Genomic DNA, 21,386 nt, shown 5'->3' on the forward strand with positions numbered 1-21,386 from the left:
TTGCATCATCGGCCTCAGAATAAGTGGTTGAATCGCCGCACAAAAGGCCTGTGTTTATTATGTTGAAATAGCGCTCCATTTTACAGGGATGAGATCCTGTTCCGCGGATGTTCCAGTCCCAGGGTCGATTTTGCTTGAAACGTCTAAATCCGTGAGAGAAAATTTTAGGCGGGGTTAAGAATGCTCACAAATTTTGATTTAACAGTCCACAGCCTTCTAACAGATACTTATTTAATAACATTGGCTTTATAGGTTGCTTTACAATATAGACACGGCCTTAGTTCATGTTTGAGAGTGTCAGACGTGGCGCGTGTGTGCGTTTTATTTGACGCTTGCAAGTGTGGTCGTGTGGTGTTGCTGCGCGTGCTACCAGGCCGTATATATAGTGACGCGATCGATCACGTGGCGTACTGTCAAAGCTCGCACGTCACTGGCGTTGGCTTGAGGCTAGGTTCCCTGTCCATGAGAGTTGTCAATGTTGGCAGATGGAATGCGCGAGCCTCGACTGGAGTATCTATTTCCTAGCCCAATTCTCAGTTTCAGTAGCAATTGAGATGAATCAACATTCATTACACGCTTCGTCGTATCTTAAAATACAATGGCAGACCTTTTAAGGGTGTGTATTTTTAGTGGAGCTCTCCAATGCATTGCGCCTCTTAAGGGTTGTGATTTTTTAATGGGATGCTCTTCCATCATGCCTCTTAAGGGTGTGATTATGGGCGTGAAGGTCCCTCATGGTGTTTAGGGGAGTATTAGTAGTCCTCCTGTACTTTTCAAATCTGCAAAGCGCTGCGTCGGTTCTCACAGTTTTTCTCAGCCACTCTAGGTACAGTATTTAAATAATTTATCAAAGTATTTATGAGACTACTTACTGTATAAATAACATTTTTTTAAACTTTGTTTCATCGCTAACCAAACGTCACTTTGATCAACGACTGCCGCATGTACATTTATAGCCTGCGCAGTCCGCTTCTAATTATGGCATGACTGGTACTAGCTCCACTCTTTGGCTTAGTTGCTCGGTTGCGGCAACTAAGTCGCCCAACGAGCAACTAAGCGAGAGGAGGGAGCGAGTACCAGTTTAATTTATGGCATTGCGTCGTGGTTAAAATGCGGTCCTAAAAGCAAATGGATCATTAATAATTAGAAAGGGCAGTTGTCGCCAACTACATGTATCCCCGTGTTCTCCCCAAGATGTGTAAGTTAACAACTTTTGGTCGCGCTAGGTCAATTAGGCCGGGCCGAGTTATAGAGCGGAAGGGAAATATGATGAAGGTCAAGGTCAAGGTATCAATGTAAATATAGAGCGGAAGGGAAATATGATCAAGGTCAAGGTCAAATAAAGGTCGTAGTGACCAGGTTTTGGTAGCGCTAGGTCAATTAGGGGCCGAGTTAGAGCGGAAGGGAAATATGATCAAGGTCAAGATAAAGGTCAAATAAAGGTCGCAGTGACCTGATTTTGGTACGCTGCTCACCTTCTCCCCAAGATGTGTAATTATACTAAGTTTGGTAGCGCTAGGTCAATTAGGGTTGGAGTTATAGAGCGGAAGGGAAATTATCTGCGGCGGACCGAGCGGCGGCGGCGGCTGGGGAGACATGAAACCATAGTATCCCCGCCGACTTCGTCAAGGGAGATACAATAATACGGCGTTCTGAACACGAGTGTGTAATGAATTTGTAAATTGAATTTTATTGAATTATAATTTGGATGTGATGTATATTTGACAGGTATATCACTACTGTTATTATTGTAGTGTGTAGAAGGTATGTGATGTATATTTGATAGGTATCCTTACTGTTATCATTGTAGTGTGTAGAAGGTATGTGATGTATATTTGATAGGTATCCTTACTGTTATCATTGCAGTTTGTAGAAAGTATATGTGATAAATGCTCACTGACGACTAACGCAGATTTGTTGTTCTATTTTGCAGCTTTTATTGTAGTGTGTAGAAGGCATACATGTGATGTATATTTGATAGGTATTACTACTGTTATCCTAGCAGTGTGTAGAAGGTATTATTATAGGTAAAATGCAAAATGATATCAATGTTTTGTTCTTTATTGTCAAAAGTGTCAAAATAATATTGGTCCAGTAAAATTTAGTCCGGACCAGTAAATTTTGCTGGCTTGGTGGACCGTAGGTCCAGTGTTTAGAAATTTCATTCGTGAAGACTGAAGCATATGCGAAGATTTTGAACTGTTTGGGAGACTACATACATAATAATCTACTATTACATGTCGCCATCTATCTAATAAAATGAGTACTGAAATTTTCACCAAATTTCACCTACAACCCTGGATGTATCCTTAATATTTATGTATGTACCTGGACTCCGAAGGCTGTAGCGTCCATCCATACTATCAAAGAAACCTATTGATCCACACTAGTAGTTGGTATATTTTTGGTTCTGCAAATATGCTACCTCAGTACCTGAAACACATTGATTAGTTGATTACTTAAATTAACTAAATCAACTAACACCAGAGTAATACTATTACTAACATTAGAACTAGAGTAAACTACAGTACTACTCCGAGACCTACTACAATACAAGTAGGAACTTCTGTCGTGAAGTTCAAGTGGCAGCAGAGCAGTTACTAGACGGAATAATTCTGTCCCAGATAACCTTTTTCATATTTTGGTGAGGGTTATTGGGACAGAACGGGGTGCATTGAAATTTCGTGAGATCGCATGCAAAATGCATGCGCTGCTAATGCGGCCCATACGCCGCTATTGGCGCAGAAAAAAACCTACCGTTCCCTTCTACATGGCTTTACCTTGCTACTGATATGTGTATACATTCACTTCAATCGTTATTTACTTCTTAAAAGATTGTTTTTCAGAAACTCCGCTTCATTAACTTTAGTAAATTACGTTGGCCATTTACAAACAATCAGACCAATCAGAGCGAGTCTTACAATAGCCCCTGGTTCTCGCTTGTATCTGTGGCGCTGCAGGAGGGCTAGAGAAAATTATTTTAGCCACGTGGGTTCGTGCGTTCCGCTCTGGTTTTGCTTCAAATTTAAATTTGTATTCCGAATAAATTTCTTCTGAGTAGTCCATTGTGATTTTCTTCTAAGTAGTCGACGTAGTACCCACATGAATAAAATATTTCCTCCAACCCTACGACAGCGCCACAGATACAAGAGAAAACCAGGCTATTGTAAGGCTCGCTCTGATTGTTTGTGAATGGCGAATGCGATTTACTAAAGTGGAATGAAGTGGGGTTTCTGAAAAACAATCTTTTAAGAAGTGAATAACGATTGAAGTGAATATTCACCCACATCAGTAGCAAGGTAAAGCCATGTAGAAGGGAACGGTAGGCTTTTTTACCTGCCGATACCGGCCGCATTAGATACAATAATGTAACCCAAAAAGAGTAGGGTTACAACGCGTCCCTATCTTTTTGTGGGGGGGAACCCCTGAGTGAATCACTCAGGGCAGTTTGCTGGTGCGTTTTCAGAGACTAGAACTTCCAAACTGGGTTTATTCTCAACACGAACCTTTCTCCGCTATCTTGGAACTTACTATGTATCACAATACTTTGTATTAAACTAATATAACCTGTTACAAAAATTCGAAGTGACGAGCGGCAAATATACCGAGCGCCATTTCTGTTGACCTGTGACGTACGCATTCCCAATGCACACAGCGATCGGCAAACGCAGCGCCCTCCGATTGGTCGGTGAACCCGCTCTTCAAACCGAAGTACGTCACAGGTCAACAAAAATGGCGCTCAGTATATTCGCCGCTCGTCACTTCGAATTTTTGTAACAGGTTATATTAGTTTAATACAGAGTATTGTGATACATAGTAAGTCCCCGGATAGCGGAGAAAGGTTCGTGTTTAGAATAAACCCAGTTTGGAAGTTGTAGTCTCGAAAAAACGAACCATAAAACCGCCCTGAGTAAATCACTCAAGGCACCTCCACAGAAAACTATAGTATAGTACGTGTTGTAACCCTACTCTTGTTGGGTTACATGATTGTATCTAGGGCCGCATTAGCAGCGCATGCATTTTGCATGCGATCTCACGAAATTTCAATGCACCTCGGGCCCGTTCTGTCTCAGTATAACGCATCCAAAATATAAAACGTTATCTGGGACAGAATTATTCGGTCTAAGCAGTTACAAATTATAATTTTTTACAATTTAGGTGTCTATCGAGTATTGTTCATAAATTTAACTAATCCGTAATCCCCCGATTAGTAATCGTGTATCAGACTATCAGTATCAGCCACCTTGTAATTTGACACACACAACATAACACTATATATATATATATATAATAGAGAAACTATATTTTATATCCAAGATAACACACGTCACTCGTAGACGTACACAACAGACCCGCGAGACTGTATGAATCATGACCGGAGATCGTGACGCGACCAACGAAATTTACATAACGGTAACCAATGCCATGGCAATCCGGCCAATGGCGAATAGCAACGTCAGTTTAATGTTTTTTAGAAACAAACAACTGGTAGCGAGCCTAATACTTACTTAGTTACTATTCTATTGATAAGCTGTAACGTTAATGATTTTTTTATACAAATTGCTATCGTGTTTAGGAGGCTTATTACCATAGTATTACTATTACTATTAGTATCGCAGTTATCGTACACTCACAATCCACTGTTTTGCTCTCGAATTTTAATAACAAGGATACTGCTAGACTGGTACTCGCTCCTACCTCGATTACTTGATCCCACCTCGATTACTCGATCCCACCGAGTAACTAAGGTGGGAGCGAGTACCAGTCTAGGATACTGCCACCCATGCTTCCACCTAGCGGACGAGATCTCGTGATCGTCAGGTGCATAATACCGCACGGGAGTATTTTAATGGCCGATAAAGCTGCGTGTGTAACGTTCACGCGACTAGACCACAGAAATAGAATAGAAGTTTCTATTCTATTTCTATTTCTATTTCTATATTCTATTCTATTTCTATTTCTATTTCTATTTCTATCTTCTATTCTATTTCTGTGGACTAGACACGCTTAACGTACACAAAGCTTTAATTTTATGGTTGATAAATTTTAAATCATGTACACTATACGCGGATACTACATGACATAGAACATAGAAAGTACGACTGTAGAAATTATATCAGTGAATTCCAGTCAACAACTACTCACTAGCATACCGTACGATACATAACAGCTTCGATGCTAGTAGTAGTAGTACGTCACAACCAAAATCTAACAACAATCAGAGACAATATACCTGGGATATGACTTTAATCACCGCAATCTATATTTCCTAATACTAATAGTTTTTGCTGTGATGAACAGCGGTAATTCCATATAGCTAAAGAAACCGACTACTTTCTAAGGCGACACACACACGCGCGCACGCGACGGATAATTGTTTTTATTCAAATATCAGATGTACATAACAAGGGCTCCGTTTATTATGTGCTACCTGTTCCATCCTATCTAGTACTAGTAGTAGTAGTAATATCATGAACTTTTACACGCGTATCAAAATAACTGATTTAGGGTGGAAACAAAATGGTCACTGGGTGCAGATTTTTCTGGAAAATACAATATGCCATTAAAACAGGTTAATATAGTTCAAATTATTGATTCATATTAGGTTTTTCGTATTTTATATGCGTTACAATTAAAATTTTACAAGTAAAACTCACGATACATTATTTCCATTATTTGCCGTAAGATGTCGCAAAAATCAATAGATACCTTCTACCCCTATGACGACAAAGTTATAAGGCCCTTAGAAGTGACCAATCAGCGGCGACACTTGTTTACTTCTTGTTGTTCGATGGCAAGCTTATGACTGTATTTTATTTAAGGGAAATTCTTCAATATTTCGCAAGTTTACGGCTTGATCGTGATACTGAAGACATTAATGGACTGAGGGAACTCCGTAAGACATGTAATACATAAAAGGTTCGATATATTGTCATGTTACTGCCATTTTATCCTGTCGAAACTAGTTGCTCATCGCCGTCTGTCCATCATGTCGCTTCACGCTTGTGGAAAATGAACTACCCAGTCGGTTCTACTTACAATACCCGCACCATACCTCTACATATAGCCTGTTAAGGAATGAAAAATCGTAACCTACAATCGAATCTATGTCGTCTTATTTAGCAGGCCGTCGATTTCGGGGAATCAATCGATAATGTACACCTGTTTCCCTGTAAAGCTTTCTGTAAAACTAACATTGCAACACCTTGGGCAACACCGTGTTACTGTTAGATGCAGCACAGAGGGCACAGTCCTCTGCCTCACGCTCAGGTCATATGCATTAGCCAAATAAATCCCAGCACGTAGTTGAGGACAACACTAATGCAATTTATCTGATTTTCAGGTACAAAACACATAGTTATCCCAATGTTAGATATATGGAAGCAGGGCGTCCACTGACCCCGTTTCTATATTATACTTGTCTAATGGCTAATGCTTGCATATTTGATTACTAGGTCCCTATAGTATTACTAAAATTGTTTTTCTCTATTCTACATGTATGCTGTTAGGGAGATGATATTTATCCCGTGTGCTATGTGAAATCAAGTTCTAGATATTGCCCAATAGGTGCTTCAAAAATTTTAGATGTAACAACGATACAACGCTGTACGATGCTCAATGTTGTGCATTTATCTCAGTTTCTCGGCTCAAGGATAGAGAGCATGTCCAGTAATAAACATCATCCTATCCAATCACCGTCCTGGACATCATCTCTATCCTTGAACCAGTTTCTCTACTTGGGGTTTATAATGTAGTTGCTGTTGTTTTTGCTAATTTAGCATTGCAGTTATCGCCACGGAGGTATATACAAAACTTTTTTTTCCACAATTCTAATTAGGATTTTATTAGCCATTATAACAATTCAAAAACATAATGCACCTTTTAAAAAAAAATTGTAGTGGATGTGTACAATTTAAAAGCCAAAATGTAGCTGAAACCAAGAATAAACAAAATTTGTTTGCTCAGAAACTATGATGTTGGTTACTAAAAGTCTGAGGCTGGAGTTGGAATTTTAATTTAAGTAAGTAATGTTATTTCCAATTGTTACTATGGTAATCTATTGTTGGTCAGAATTGAGAAAACCAATTAGTTTCACAAGTTAAATCACTGAAGTTTAAGACTGAATTATAATTCCCTTTCCAAGTGAATCTCCCTGTTTTATGCCAAAAATTTTAACACTTTATAAACCTTCTCTCCTGGGCTATATTATCATATCTGCTAAGTAGTATATCACCATGACATCACAGTATTGGATTGTATAAGGTCGATGCTACTTAAATGTAAACATTTAAGTAATTATTCAATTACTATCCTCTTACTTGAAAGTGTTTTACTGGTTTAGAAATAATAGTTTTATATACATTTTGAATAAATTGCATGCAAAATATAGTTTTGAGTAGCGACAGGGTGCCAGTTGAAGGCATCTCGAGGAAAGCGAGCTCTATGCGCTAGTAATGTTGACATATATATGTAAACAAATCTAATTTGAAATGCCGGTCAGTGCATATATTGGTGGAAGAATGGTGTGCGAGTGTTCTATGACATGTCAGGCTTACTACATACAATTGGTGTTATGCAAGTAGAACTGGGAAGTATCAGAACGGTCGAGAAAATAGGAAAACGGTTAGGAAAAAACAAGAATTCCTCATTTTAATAATAATTTTAACGATTAAAATTTTGCCATTGATTGATGCTGTTCATTAAAATTAAGCATTGTTCAATACTGAAACCAAAGGCCGGTAGCTTTGTCTAATCAGTGTGAATTGGGTGCACTAACATTTTTTGTTAAAGTTAAAACAGCAACCAATGCTAACAAGTGTCTTGTTAGCAGCAGCCAGCATTATAATAATTGCATGCTGCGGTGTGTCACACCCTTTATGTTTGTATAGGAAATACATATAATCTTATAGAAAGTGTAACTTGCTATTGTAATATGTTTTAAAACATAGAATACACAGACTTACTTTATCTTTAATAATGTAAAATAACAATGTTGATAAATAATATGTAATTTATAATTTATAGTGCGATAATTAATATATATAATAATGTTTTGATTTTGTTCCATTGTGGGGATGAGTTAAATTGATAGTAAACTATATGTTATGTTAAATGTAATATGTTGAAAATTATTAAAGGGATAGTAGACTCTAGAGGGTTTTACTGCATACAACTGTTTACTGTATAACAAATTGTCTATACCCACACGTATTTGTTACCAGATACCTAACTTAATTGTTATAATTAATTACACATCAACGCTACGAAATTTGAACGGCGCAATGACACCCGCGCCCGTGCTACCACCCTGAAAAAGTTGAGTATTTGACAATTTATTTTGCACGTTACAGACAGAGGGCTAATCACAAAAGTGCAATTATATTTATACCTAAATGCTATTTAACTGAACGATATTCATTTTAGGGCAAATTTATCCCTATTATAACTGAAACTATATGTTGTTTATAAGATATTACAATTCTTTTGCTTTTAAATTAATAAATAAGAAACACCCTCGGTCTGTAGCCCTTGGCTGAAAAGTAGTTTTGCGCAACTCATCAGATCGTCCGCTTTTAGTGGCGCCACCGTCATTGTAATCAAACTGCAGTCGTCAGTTTTAAAACATTTTTAATAACATTTCTAATGGTGATTGAACCATGAAACTTTTTATGTAGCGTAATTTTAACCTAAATTAACTGAAAATAACCCTAGAACCTAGAGTAAACGATTTTTATTTTCATAATTTAGCTTGTTATGATTACACAAAGTGAAGTTCTTTAGAGGACACCCCAAGCTGCTATTATAGCATCAAATACAAAAGGTATCTGTCTCATATCTCATTGCACCTACTGGTATAATGTATTAGTTGGCCACTTCTGTTAATAGTATGGGAAATATTTCTTAGACTATATCCATACTGGATCAGTAGAAGTAAATGTTAATCCCATTTTTAGCTCACCTTGACATCGGCAAGCTGAGCTATTGCCATGGGTCGTCGTACGTCCGTCCGTCCGTCAACATTTGGCTACGGTCAACGATAACTCAGGAACCGTTTGACCCACATGTTTGAAATTGGGTATTGTTGTTACTGCTATGCTCCCATATTAAACGTCCTATTTTGGAGCACGCCAGTCGACGTACTTTCGAGCCACGGCAATTTTTTGGCAAAAATGGGAATTGCCATTAATCATTTCAGGTTCAACAGATTTTGCTCATTTTTGGTATGTGAATGAATAAGGGCTAGGGGTTTTGATATTTAAAAAAAATTATGCAAATTAGGTAGGGTTTGGCAATTATATAGCATATTATATAGACACGCAGATAACAAACAGTCTGTGGTGTCACACTCGTCTGGTTCGTTTTAAAAGATTTCATTGACAATATCTTTAATGCAAAATTCCTGCTATGAACATATTATGATTTATACTATCATTATTATATTATTATTATTATGATATATATAATGATTTATGCTAAGAAACATCAAAGCGGGTGTAGCGCCATCTACCGTCACAAATTGTGATTCATTTTGGTTTATAAATTATTTATAATTTATATATAATATTATTTATTATTTTCACATAAGAAATTACACATATAATAATTATCAAGAGTATATAATGGGAGTTCTCTCATATATACTCTTCGTTTCTATAATGTACGTCGATGGTTCCTTAATTAAAACTGACTTCTTCTCACTCACTCATTTGTGTCCTTTTTTGTGGTGAGCTACAGTGTCATTGACACTTTCATTTTAAATACTAGCCTGGTACCTGGCGTTGCTCGGAGAAAAATGCTTAGGATAAACTTTTAAGAGCAAATTCAGCCACATACGCTTACTTAATTCTAAAATATTTTCACCCCCCCCTCCTTCACCCATACGTTCCTCATCAGAAAGGAAAGAGAAGCTTAGGGGATTCACAATCTAAACACTATCCAGCCACACATACTCAATATACGGGTAAAGATTCCGGGATGGATAGAAGACCGTAATTACCCTCCCACCAGCATGGTATACACGTGAGGCTGATACTCAGCCAACACTCTAAGGTAGCGGGTGGCTCGGTTGACCTTTTTATAACTTTTTTACATAATTCTAAGGATAGATTCGTAACAGAGAAACAAACAATAATAAATATTCTGACAAAAACAGTTCAAATGATGTGTAGTCGAAGCTTCTGGATATATACAACATTGTTATGAAATTGCGCCAAGTTATTATGAATATGCCTCTCTGGCATTGCAAGCCTTGTCTCACCTTTTAAATACACAATTGGTGGCATCTGTCACGTGTCTCTCTTATCATTGGGATTTGCTTTACATCAAAATAATACATGAAAACTAAACTAACCTAAATACATAGTTCAATAAACTAAACCCGTCAATATAGCACGGTATCAGTTCAGGGTCACTGTCATCGTAAAATAATGAGCAGATTTTAAAAAGTAAATATTTCTCAAAACGTATGGATATCACCTCATTTTAACCATATTAGTTGGTCAATTTGGCAGAGTTCTGCACCAGTGAAGCCACCATAGATGACATCAAAAAGATGAATAGCACCTGATTTTAACAAACTTAATTCTTTATATCATGTTATACATTATATCCGAATGTATACACAGACAAATTACAATTTAAGAAATACAAATGAATGAAGATGAACTACTAAAAGTGTGTGTTATGCTGCTTTTGAGACTCTGCTGACAACTGAGTGCATAATAAAAAAATGTATACATTTGGCATAGTTTAACCTGGTCTTTTAAAACAAAGTTTTGGCTTTTGTCTGCTAGATTGCTACATTTGCAGGAATTCGGCTGTTCTACTTTTGTGACATCACCCCGCTGCTAAAATTATCGCCCGTATTAAGGCCTATTTATCGTCATTATATCTACAAATATGGGTGGATTTAACAAATATGGATAAGCCTAGATGTTGGTGTCCGACACACGGGCTATACACTGAGATCGGTGGCGTGGGCTTGATGCTCACCACGGTGAAGATTACCACGTCAGAAAATTGGCCTCGCCTCTCTTAGACTTATAATATAGAACTTGGTAGCAATAGTTATTTCCCCTATGGAGTGAATTTCTGAATTACTGAAGTAAACTAAAGAAGTCCCTTAGAAATTCAAGGTGAAATCCATCATATAGAGCATCGCACTGTGGTGAAACGAGTGTAAATTATTTTGTGTCATTGAGTGGATTTGCCAACGCAGCTTTGATATTTAGTAGAATGTAGCATCGAAAAATCAATTTCTATAAAAAAGGGATGTCTACTGGGTACAAAATGGGCAGTAATTATCAGTTACCAGGGCCGTCGCCAGGGATTGACTAATGTTGAAGCCCAGTCACGCAGGAGCGAAGCACCGTAAAGGGGGATAGTGTGTGAGGGGGTTCCCCGTCTCCCTGCTGGGGGTTAGGGGGAACATTTTTGAAATGCTACATGGAAAATGGTGTACGCTGGCGGGATTTAAAATGGAATTTTAACATTTGAAACACGGTAAAAAGTACATTGCAACTGTTTAATTTCACAATTTAAAAAAAAATCCAGAAATGATGTTGAAGCGCGCCTCCGCCTGACGATGTGCCTGGTCACCATTAAAAAGTATGGTTAACTTATATAGCTTGTTGTGAATGTGGTCATCTTATTTGCAAGCTGTGTTACTGGTTACCTAGCTTAATAGCTTATGTAACCAGCCAGCACAGTAAGTGGTAATCTTATATCACCGCGCTTGCAATATCCTGTGGCAGCGGCTGTACATGTGGGCAATGATGTGACTCACAATGACATTTGAATTAGTGTGACACTGGTACAGTGATATTAATGATCCTGTCATGTTCTCCCTCTATCCTAGGTAGTTCCAGAGAGGACTTGTAGTATCCCTATAGGTTCAGAGTCAGTAGAAGTCGGGCATGTTTACTCATCGTCTACCGCAGTGCTCATGCACATCAAAATGTCACCCTCCAATCTGACCCACGGCATAACACAATGTGGAGGGTTTGGCACATAAGAACATTGGGTTCAGATTTAAGAGATAAGTAAAAACGCTGTGAATAATACAGGTGGAACACCGTATAAAAATCCAAACCACTGTTTTCTCATTGGTAATATTATATAGGGTGGTTTGATGCTAGAAGTAATGATCACGTGCTTCTCACGTTCCTTATGTGACATGCATTGATTCCATGCATGTCAGCGTGGTTAGGCGTGATCTGTATACACCCAGAATGTAGAATGCTTGTGAAATCTAGATATGCTTATCTCTGCTAATATAGGTTAATACACTCATTTTTATTGGCTGGTTGAGACAGGCGTACATGCAAATAGTTAGTCATGCTCTTGGGTGTGTAATACCCGGATTTGGAGGTTCGTTTGTCTTATCTAATACATAGAGACCCCGGAAGTTTGTTTACTCACTCTGCATAAATGTTGCTACTTCTCTTCCAAGAGACTGAATTATTTTATAAACCAACGTATCCCTGAATTCCTGATCTGAAACATCGCAGACATTTTAGATCGGAACTAGCTTGACCTAGATTTAATGAACAGTCACGACGGTTGATGGTAATTTTGTTGGGCATTATACAAGCAGTTATTTTTCTAATGTATAAGTTTATGATAGTAATGGTTGCTAACAAAAAGTCGCCATTGAGGGAATTGCTTTCCTCGTAACCAATGATTGCCACTTTAGTTCCAGTCAATCTTGCATATTTGTTGTTGTTCTGCTCAGCAAGGGCTAATCCATGTAGCTAGTTAGTTCTGTTTCTCAGTGCTGATGTAATTGAACTGTGTCACAGAAAAAGTTGAGACCTGGCATTGTTTTCGGTATTTTTTGTTACAAACTGATACAGATTCTCTTCACATTTAAAGCCCAGAAAAATTAGTCGTAAAGGTCAACGATGAAAAGGTTATTAGGCTATGATGTGATTTAAAATGTGATTTAATTGATAAGAGAAATTAGCTTATAGCAGCTTTGAGAAAATTGCCATTTATTTCCCAGGCACAATGATCCTATTATATTGAAAAGAAATGTATAAATCTTGATATCAAACATTGTTGGTTATTGTGACTAGATATCAGCTGTTCTAGCAAGCAGTGAAAGTTTACATGACATATAAAATACCTAATTCAACTAAAAGCAGCGCACGAAATTAGCGCTATTTTGCTGGCGGCCGCCGGTTCAACCCCCCTAAACAGCCGGTTCAACCACCCATACAATCGGTCCTCTTGGGAATAAATTGAACAAAATTTTAAGGGCTTGTTTAAAATTTTTGGTTGGGCCTGGTCACATTTTGGCTAATTTCATGCCCTGTGAAAGTAATAATAAAAACTAGATTATGGATGTTATGCAGCCAAGGTGCTATAATGTATATTAAACAGGATTACGGTGTGGTTAAGTTGGTCCAGTAACTGCTGCTGTTAGTGGTAGCTTAAATACCAGATTCTTGGCTATATATGTTAAAAATAAAGTATATTGTGTAGCTAATGGTAATATTGAATTCCATGTGTTTTCATGTATCTAATTTCATGTTCTTATGGGAAAGTAAATGTCATCCTCTAGTTTCATTTATTTGTAATTTCCTGCGTGTTTTGACAATATTTGTATGTGGATTTAGTGTGTGTTTTAATGGTATTGCAGGGGTAGAATTTAACTGTTGACCACGGGAGTCCGGTCGTGGGAGTCCAACGGACTGGACTCCCTACCCTCAAAAAGAGGTAGTCCGCAGCAAAATGAGGGAGTCCGCAGTCTGAGGTTCAAAATTAGAGATATTAATTATTAACAATAACGCATGTGCTTATTTTTAAGATTCATGCAGTTGCAAGTCTGCCAAATTTTCTTTGGACATTAGCTGAAAAAATACGGTGATTCCACGAGGCCATGAGCACTCTGGAACGAACTAGTTAGTAATAGTATGGCAGAATTTCCAGGGAGTCACACAGACTCCTGCATATGTCAAATCAGGGAGTCCGACAGTAAATCGGGGAGTATTTGACTCCGGACTCTCGTTAATTTCGCACCCTGGTATTGTTTCATTTTACTTTTCCATTACCATAGTGTGTATCAATAATAAACGCTTCAAAGTAATGGCATGTTTTTTGGTTAAGGAACAGAGAAAGCCTTAAAAGTAGAATTAAAATAATGTAAATAGTAAAGTGAGCAGATCGATAAACATTACACATGTATGTTCAAGTACAGTGTTGGTCAGTCAAACACAAACATTGCTATTGTTGCACTACCAACTTCTCAACATGTGTCATAAATTTATTGTGCAAATATAGATTTTTCCTGTTTACTACTAAATATCAATGCTATATATATATATATATATATATATATATATATTGTTGATTATTAGCTTTGGTGTATTTTCAGTATTTTCAGCAATGACATGTGAGGCATAAGTTATTCCTGTAAAACTACCATGGGATTAAACTTGGCTCCATGTAGAAATAAACCAAATTTGCTGGAGTTAAATTGTCCATTGCATTGTCAAGATTGAAGCAAAGATTGAAGCATTGTGAAGATTGAAGCAAAGATTGGCTTCATTCACAGATACTGGTGGTAAAATACCAGACATTTATTTGGGTCAAGATTAACATGAGTATGGACTAGGGATTCGAATACTTCTTGTTTTAGTGTCCTAGACTGACTTGATGTCGACGGGAGTCAGTGCGACTGTGACTTAGTGTGACTTGTGTGACTGAAAATACTAGTATACGTTTCTACAAACCCCCCCAAAACCGATTGCAATACTGCTTTCAAAGTAATATTTTTTGGTAAGGTATTGGAAGTAACATATTGATCAAGAGTACATAATAGAGATCATGTAATCTCTATTTTGTACTCTTGATATTTATATATGTCATTCTGGCAGTTACTTTGATTCGTGTCGTAAGCTATTGTTATCTTTTAGTTTGAACTTCAGACTGTAAACTTTCCTATTTTTGCTGCAGTCTGAATTTTTCTGAGACCTGGGGATATCCTTGATCTAAAGTTCTTCTCTATGTATTATTTATAGACAATGGGAATGAATACTATTGCATTTATTTATAAAGTCTTACTAAGTATGGGAAAAGCTCTAATGATAATTACTTGCTCTCATTGCAGTTTGAGTGCGTATGATCGTTGGGTGCATGACAGTTTGCACGTGGGAAAGAGCAACATGATCATCAAAGGGCAGTCTTGTGTTGTGTCACCCTTGCTAGTACTTACTCTACTTGGGCTGACGTCAGCATTTAGCTTTGGGCCGAACTTTGTTCCGCCTGAGCCGCCCCCTGCTGTGAGAATAAAACGATCTCCACGGGATATACGAGATGGAGGTAATGTGTGCCCTTTTAACTTGCCAAAAGTTCATTGCATTTATTTTTGTGGTATTTACTTACATATATGCTCTTAAGATACCATATCATCCATACCCTTTAAACAGTGATAAAACCGTCATAGGTATGAGTGATGAATAGTGTAGCATAGTTATTGTTAAATGCTATTGAATTTCCTAGAAAAATGTATTTAAATTTTGCAGTTTGCCAGAACATCGACATCAGAAACAACGTCTCCAATCTCATGGCTCTAGAGAACTGCACCATCATAGATGGATACCTGCGGGTTCTACTTATTGACCGAGGCAGCTGGGAGATGTACCAGAACTATTCATTCCCAAAACTGCGTGAAATCAACGGATACCTCTTCATGTATCGCGTCTCAGGGTTACAGTCCTTGCGGACTCTCTTTCCCAACCTAGCGGTAATACGTGGACGGGATCTCGTATTTAACTACGCGTTCGTCCTGTATGAGATGTTTGACTTGAGGGAGATTGGGCTTGCCAACCTGGCTACGATCAGTCGTGGAGGTGTGAGAATCGAGAAGAATCCGGCCCTGTGCTTTGTTCACACCATTAACTGGAAGACGATCTTGAATAATTCGAATCCGGATACTGAATTGGAGCAAGCCAACTTCATCCTAGAGAACAAAGACCCAGACCTTTGCAACGAGTGTCCCAGTTCACTCGGTTGCCACGACAATACATGTTGGACTGCACGTGATTGCCAGATCAGTAAGTTGATTTGTTATTACCGAGAATCTTAAAATGTCTGTCTGGAGAGGCTTTGGTCTTTAGAATTGGTGTTTAGCCGTTACTGTGTCCAATTCTTCCTGTGCGTGCTGCAAGGAAGGATACTCACTAACATTCCTATATTGTTTTCCTTACTGTGACATGTAACTTGTATAAGCTTGCAACCACTTGTCTATAATGCAATACCTAGGTTAATTACCCCATCATGGCTGTCCTCAGCAAGTTGGTTCTGCAGCGCCTCTGGAATCAGTCTACACAATCTCTACGAAATACACATGTCCTGTCTAATCCCTGTTTTCAGATTTCAATTCGCAGTGCCCTAAATGCAATTCGAGGATGTGCAACACCAGCGACGTGCCTGGGATCTGCTGCCATGAACAGTGTTTGGGTGGATGCTACGGTGAACGAAACAATGACTGTGTGGCCTGCAAACATGTTCTAGACCAAGAAGGCCACTGCACGGAGAAGTGCGCACCAGAAACCTACTTGGTAAGTTGTATTGCACATCATCTGCATGAATGTTACATGTGTGAGTTCAATACTTGCTACCTAGTCAGTTTGCAGTTGAGCATGTTTACCAAGACATCACACATTCCTGGTAAATAATATATTATGATTGCAGTCGTTACGCATTTCACAAACACAAAATAATGACTTTCTATTCTATGGTTTTTAGCTCAGCTGACGAAGTCAGATGCAGCTTGTAGAATCGCATGATTGTCCAAGCATGCGTGCGTGCGTCCGTGCGTGCGTGCGTGCGTGCGTGCGTGCGTGCGTGCGTCCGTCTGTCAACAGTTGGGCACAAATGTTTACCGCTCGTACGGTCTTGATATTCGAGATGTCGGGGGGGATCGCGAAAAGGACTCGGGATGTCGAATTTGGGGGGCAAGGGTCAAAGGTCAAGCTGTGTCAATGGAGGGGGAATATTTCCCCCTTAACTTACGGTATAGGAGGAAATTCGGAATTGCGGCACAAATCTCAACAGCTCAACCTACAAAACTCAACTTCCACCCACCCCTCCCCCCACCCTCCCCCACCACTACGCTCGCGCTCGACGCATATCCATGATAACGTTAATATAGCGAAGTCATTAAAGTTACACAGCTGTATATTTATTACTGTACTACGAGTAGGTATAGCAAAGACTATCATAGATTTTAGATCTGTATTAGTAGTATCCTAGATATATGCTCTGAGCGCGAACACGGTGGCAGGAGGGCGCACTTCATTCGGTTGTCAGTGAGTTTATCAGAAGAATACCTGGCTACAGTACACGTCAGTTGAGCGCTGTCGCTCTGCGGCACTTGTTCTAAAAGAAAATGGGGAATTCTCTAGAATTGTAAGCATGTTGACTTGATATTGACTGCCAAACACATTGCTGTATTAATTTTTAAGTCGTAGTGTTATCTAAAAGAAAATTGCGTAAGGAGCATGTTAGAATAATATAGTTATATATATTATTCTTGTATATATGTATGTTTTACATATATATATTATTGTAGGTATGTGGGCTCATGCATCGTCAGCTAAATGTATTTAATCATTTTCTTTGTAGTTTTACACTAGTTTTGTAGGTTTTGTATGTATTCTCACATTTATATTTTAGAACTTCTGACGTTCTGTCCGAATGTCGCATAGTGTTCTTATTGTTTACAAATACAATAATTAGTGTTGGCACAAAAGATTTATGTTGCAGTTACCTCCTCATCAGATAGCAGAGTAGATATCTGCTCTCTGTTAATGAAGCCACCTTTCCTTCGTAACGTTTGGTACCCACCCAGCCTGTCACTAAACAGACAGCATAATACTTTATTACCTTCTAATATAGTTAGTCATTGAAATAAACAGGAATCTGATCGTCCTGAGGGAACCTACTTTTGCTACGGTCAACAATTGACTACGATCAGCTTGTCCGGTAGACATTCTCATATTATTATGGCCACAAAGAAAAATGGCCATGTTGACGATTACCCGGCCTTGGCCCCCCCCCCCCCCACATACACAAGAGGTCTGTACTAGGCACTTGCCCTTCTTCCCGCGAATAAGAATAATACTTGAACTGTAGTCACCTGGCGGGTTTCTCGGAGTAACTGGATGTGTCATCATGTAAGCTGATCACTGGGAGGTTTACCCACTATAATTATCATCTAAGTTTAATCTGAGCTAGTTCAAAATTATTACACTGAAAATAACAAAATCGGTATATAGTAAATGTTAGTATAATGTTAATTATGTTTAAAACGGCATTCACCGATGAAAAGCTGTCATGAATTTTCATATTTGCACACTAAAATTTCTTCATTGCTGCATAAAAAGTCCCTAAAATGGCACGTTTAGTGCAAACAAGCCTTGTGGATGGATATAGTTTGCAAAATGTAATTGTCTCTTTGTTCCAAATTCAGCAACATTGTCACTGGGGTTCTGATTTGTGCATCCATCTGTGGTAACAGTTTCTAACTACTTTGTGCAACAAAGAAATATGACCTTTGTTTAAAAAAAAAACCCTCGTAGTAAAGTTGCGTTTAGAAAACAATAATCTCTGAATTTAATTTACTTTAAGTAATAGATATTGGCACAATGATGTGAATTCAGCTTATTTACGTGCCATGCTGCATTCCATAACGATGCACAGGTCTATATGTATGCAGAGAAGTTGAGTCAGTCTGGAGTTGCTGTGTTATCATAATTTCGCAATTGCATGTGGCACACTTTCTCGGATGTCAATGTTGGAAATGGAGTTTCTGTTGATTCTATTTGATCAAAATATTTTGAATATTACTAAAAGCTTGCATAGAACACTACTTCGATTAGAAACATTGTTGATTTGCTTTTGCAGCTAAATGGCATTCGTTGCATAAGTGAGGACGATTGCGTGTCTGGTGAGGGTCGGTCGGGGCCTGGCCATTCCTGGATACTTCATAATCAGGTGTGCCGCAGGGACTGCCCCACTGGCTGGACAAAGAACGAAAGCAACCCCAACTATTGCAAACACTGTGGCGAGGCCTGCCCACGCAGTAAGTGATTTTCTCAGTTGGCTGTAACCCTGTCTAAGATACCTACTTGTCGCTGACCTAGCTAACTGCTGTGAGTCACTAGACAATGTTCAGTGCCATCCTATTCATCGGTATCATTTTGTCTGACGTGGTGAAAACCTGCTGTTGCTAGCAAAAATGTTTGTGTTGGAGAGTCACGTGTTTAAAAGCAGCTCATATGCGGGATTCTTGACAGTATCAGCTCAGTACTGCAGTAACAGAGTTACTGTTAGAGCATAACGGTCCTGCGGATCGGCAGAACTGAACAACGTAGTCATTAGGAGGACTATATCTTCATCTATTGTTTGTTTTATAGCTGCCTTGCTTGTAGCGTTAAGGAGCGTGCTTGATATTCAGTGCATGTTATGGCCATATCCACAAATACGTACCATACTACAGCATTGTGGGGTTGTCATGCTTGCGGTAATGACTTCTACTATGTCAACCTAGCTATTATAATATAGAGATGAAAGCAGTTTCGGAATCTCGTAATGCAGTGTACTATAAGAGTAACAACAGTAGTAGAAGTCGTAGCGATTAGGGAGTGTTGCTGTGGAGCATTTGTTTACGAAGCAGAATGTTATGCATTCTTGAGCAATTTTGAGATTCAGCTTCCTTGTTTATGTTCTACCAGATGGTAGAAACTAATTTCCAGATGCTTTCGTTTCTATGGATTCCTTCCCTAACCATAGTAGCTGGTGATTTTCTACTTGTGCTTGTATGAACATTGAGATCTCAGGAGAACTGTTCATAAAACAACGTGTGCGCACACACACACATGCACTAACACACACCAACACACACCAACACACACCAACACTTACCAACACACACCAACACTTACCAACACACACACACACACACACACACACACACACACACACACGCACACACACACACAAACGCATATACGCACAAATGCGCACACACACAAACGTTCACACACAAACGTACACACAGACATGCCACATGCACACACACGCACACACACACACACATACTCACAACGCATACGCATATATGTACAGCAGAATTATTCAGTGGGGGAATTTGTTTGAGTTAGATTTCAGACATCTTTTAATATTAAATTTTGCAAGAAAACAACATTTAACCAATTAACAACTAATTAACCAACATGTTAGATTGTTACCTAACCTATGTTGTTGTCTCTTCCAGTCTGTCCAGGGGCATATATAGACAGTGTAACGGCAGCACAGAAATACAAGGGATGCACGGTCATAGATGGCACGTTGGAAATACAGGTCCGCTCTGGAAGTAAGTATGAATTGGTTTTTTAATTTTTACAAAGTGTTAGCATCATACAAGGTGATTTTATCTTTATATTTATCTTTTACATGGATTTGAACATATGGATTTAGTGTAATTTGATTTGTGTTAATCTGAATGGGAGGAGACAAGCTTTCTGTCATGATTCATCGTTAATGATATTCAAGTTACGTTAACATTGTGTACTGTTGGTAGCCAATTGCGAAGGAACCCTTAACTTTCCAAATATTTAATTCAATAGAACTTAATTGAATATAAATTTACTCTTAAGTAAATTTACTCTTAAGTAAATATAAAATTACTTAATTAACCTAAGTCTAATCACATATAAATTATTATTTCATTGTATCCCCGCGACAAAGTCGGCGGGGATACTATGGTTTCTTGTCTGTGCCGCCGCCGCAGAGATTTTCCCTTCCGCTCTATAACTCGACCCCTAATTGACCTAGCGTGATCAAACTTGGTCTACTTCCACATCTTGGGGAGAAGGTGGGCAGCGTACCAAAACCAGGTCACTGCGACCTTTATTTGACCTTTACCTTGACCTTGATCATATTTTTCTTCCGCTCTGTAACTCGGCTCCTAATTGACCTAGCATGACCAAACTTGGTCTACTTACACATCTTGGGGAGAAGGTGGGCAGCGTACCAAAACCAGGTCACTGCGACCTTTATTTGACCTTTACCTTGACTTTGATCATATTTCCCTTTCACTCTATAACTCGGCCCCTAATTGACCTAGCGCTACTAAACTTGGTATACTTACACATCTTGGGGAGAAAGTGTGCAGCGTACCAAAACCAGGTCACTGCGACCTTTATTCGACCTTTACCTTGACATTGATCATATTTTCCTTCCGCTCTATAGCTCAGCCCCTAATTGACCTAACGCTACCAAAACCAGGTCACTACGACCTTTATTTGACTTTTACCTTGACCTTGATCATAGTTTCCTTCCGCTCTATAACTCGGTCCCTAACTGACCCAGCTTTT

At 38.6% G+C, this 21,386-nt stretch overlaps 2 protein-coding genes across 3 annotated transcripts in view; one reads left to right on the forward strand and one right to left on the reverse strand.

The window, feature by feature from the left end:
* LOC106807528 (ubiquitin-conjugating enzyme E2 J1-like) overlaps positions 1 to 4,648 on the reverse strand; it is a 19,432-nt gene extending 14,784 nt beyond the window's left edge. The window contains 2 exon segments of the mRNA XM_014809892.1: positions 2,329 to 2,433; positions 4,509 to 4,648. Coding sequence (XP_014665378.1) covers positions 2,329 to 2,359 — 31 coding nt within the window. The 5' untranslated portion in view covers positions 2,360 to 2,433; positions 4,509 to 4,648.
* Positions 4,649 to 5,778: 1,130 nt separating this feature from the next.
* LOC106807522 (insulin-like peptide receptor) overlaps positions 5,779 to 21,386 on the forward strand; it is a 29,133-nt gene continuing 13,525 nt past the window's right edge. For both annotated transcript variants that reach the window (XM_014809879.1, XM_014809880.1), the window contains exons 1-6: positions 5,779 to 5,919; positions 15,113 to 15,324; positions 15,528 to 16,058; positions 16,378 to 16,565; positions 18,913 to 19,090; positions 20,285 to 20,383. In XM_014809879.1, coding sequence (XP_014665365.1) covers positions 15,168 to 15,324; positions 15,528 to 16,058; positions 16,378 to 16,565; positions 18,913 to 19,090; positions 20,285 to 20,383 — 1,153 coding nt within the window. In that variant the 5' untranslated portion in view covers positions 5,779 to 5,919; positions 15,113 to 15,167. The remainder of the gene's footprint in view (positions 5,920 to 15,112; positions 15,325 to 15,527; positions 16,059 to 16,377; positions 16,566 to 18,912; positions 19,091 to 20,284; positions 20,384 to 21,386) is intronic.

This window comes from Priapulus caudatus, unplaced genomic scaffold (genome assembly GCF_000485595.1).
Source record: "Priapulus caudatus unplaced genomic scaffold, Priapulus_caudatus-5.0.1 Scaffold220, whole genome shotgun sequence".
Taxonomy (NCBI): Eukaryota; Metazoa; Priapulida; class Priapulimorpha; order Priapulimorphida; family Priapulidae; genus Priapulus; species Priapulus caudatus.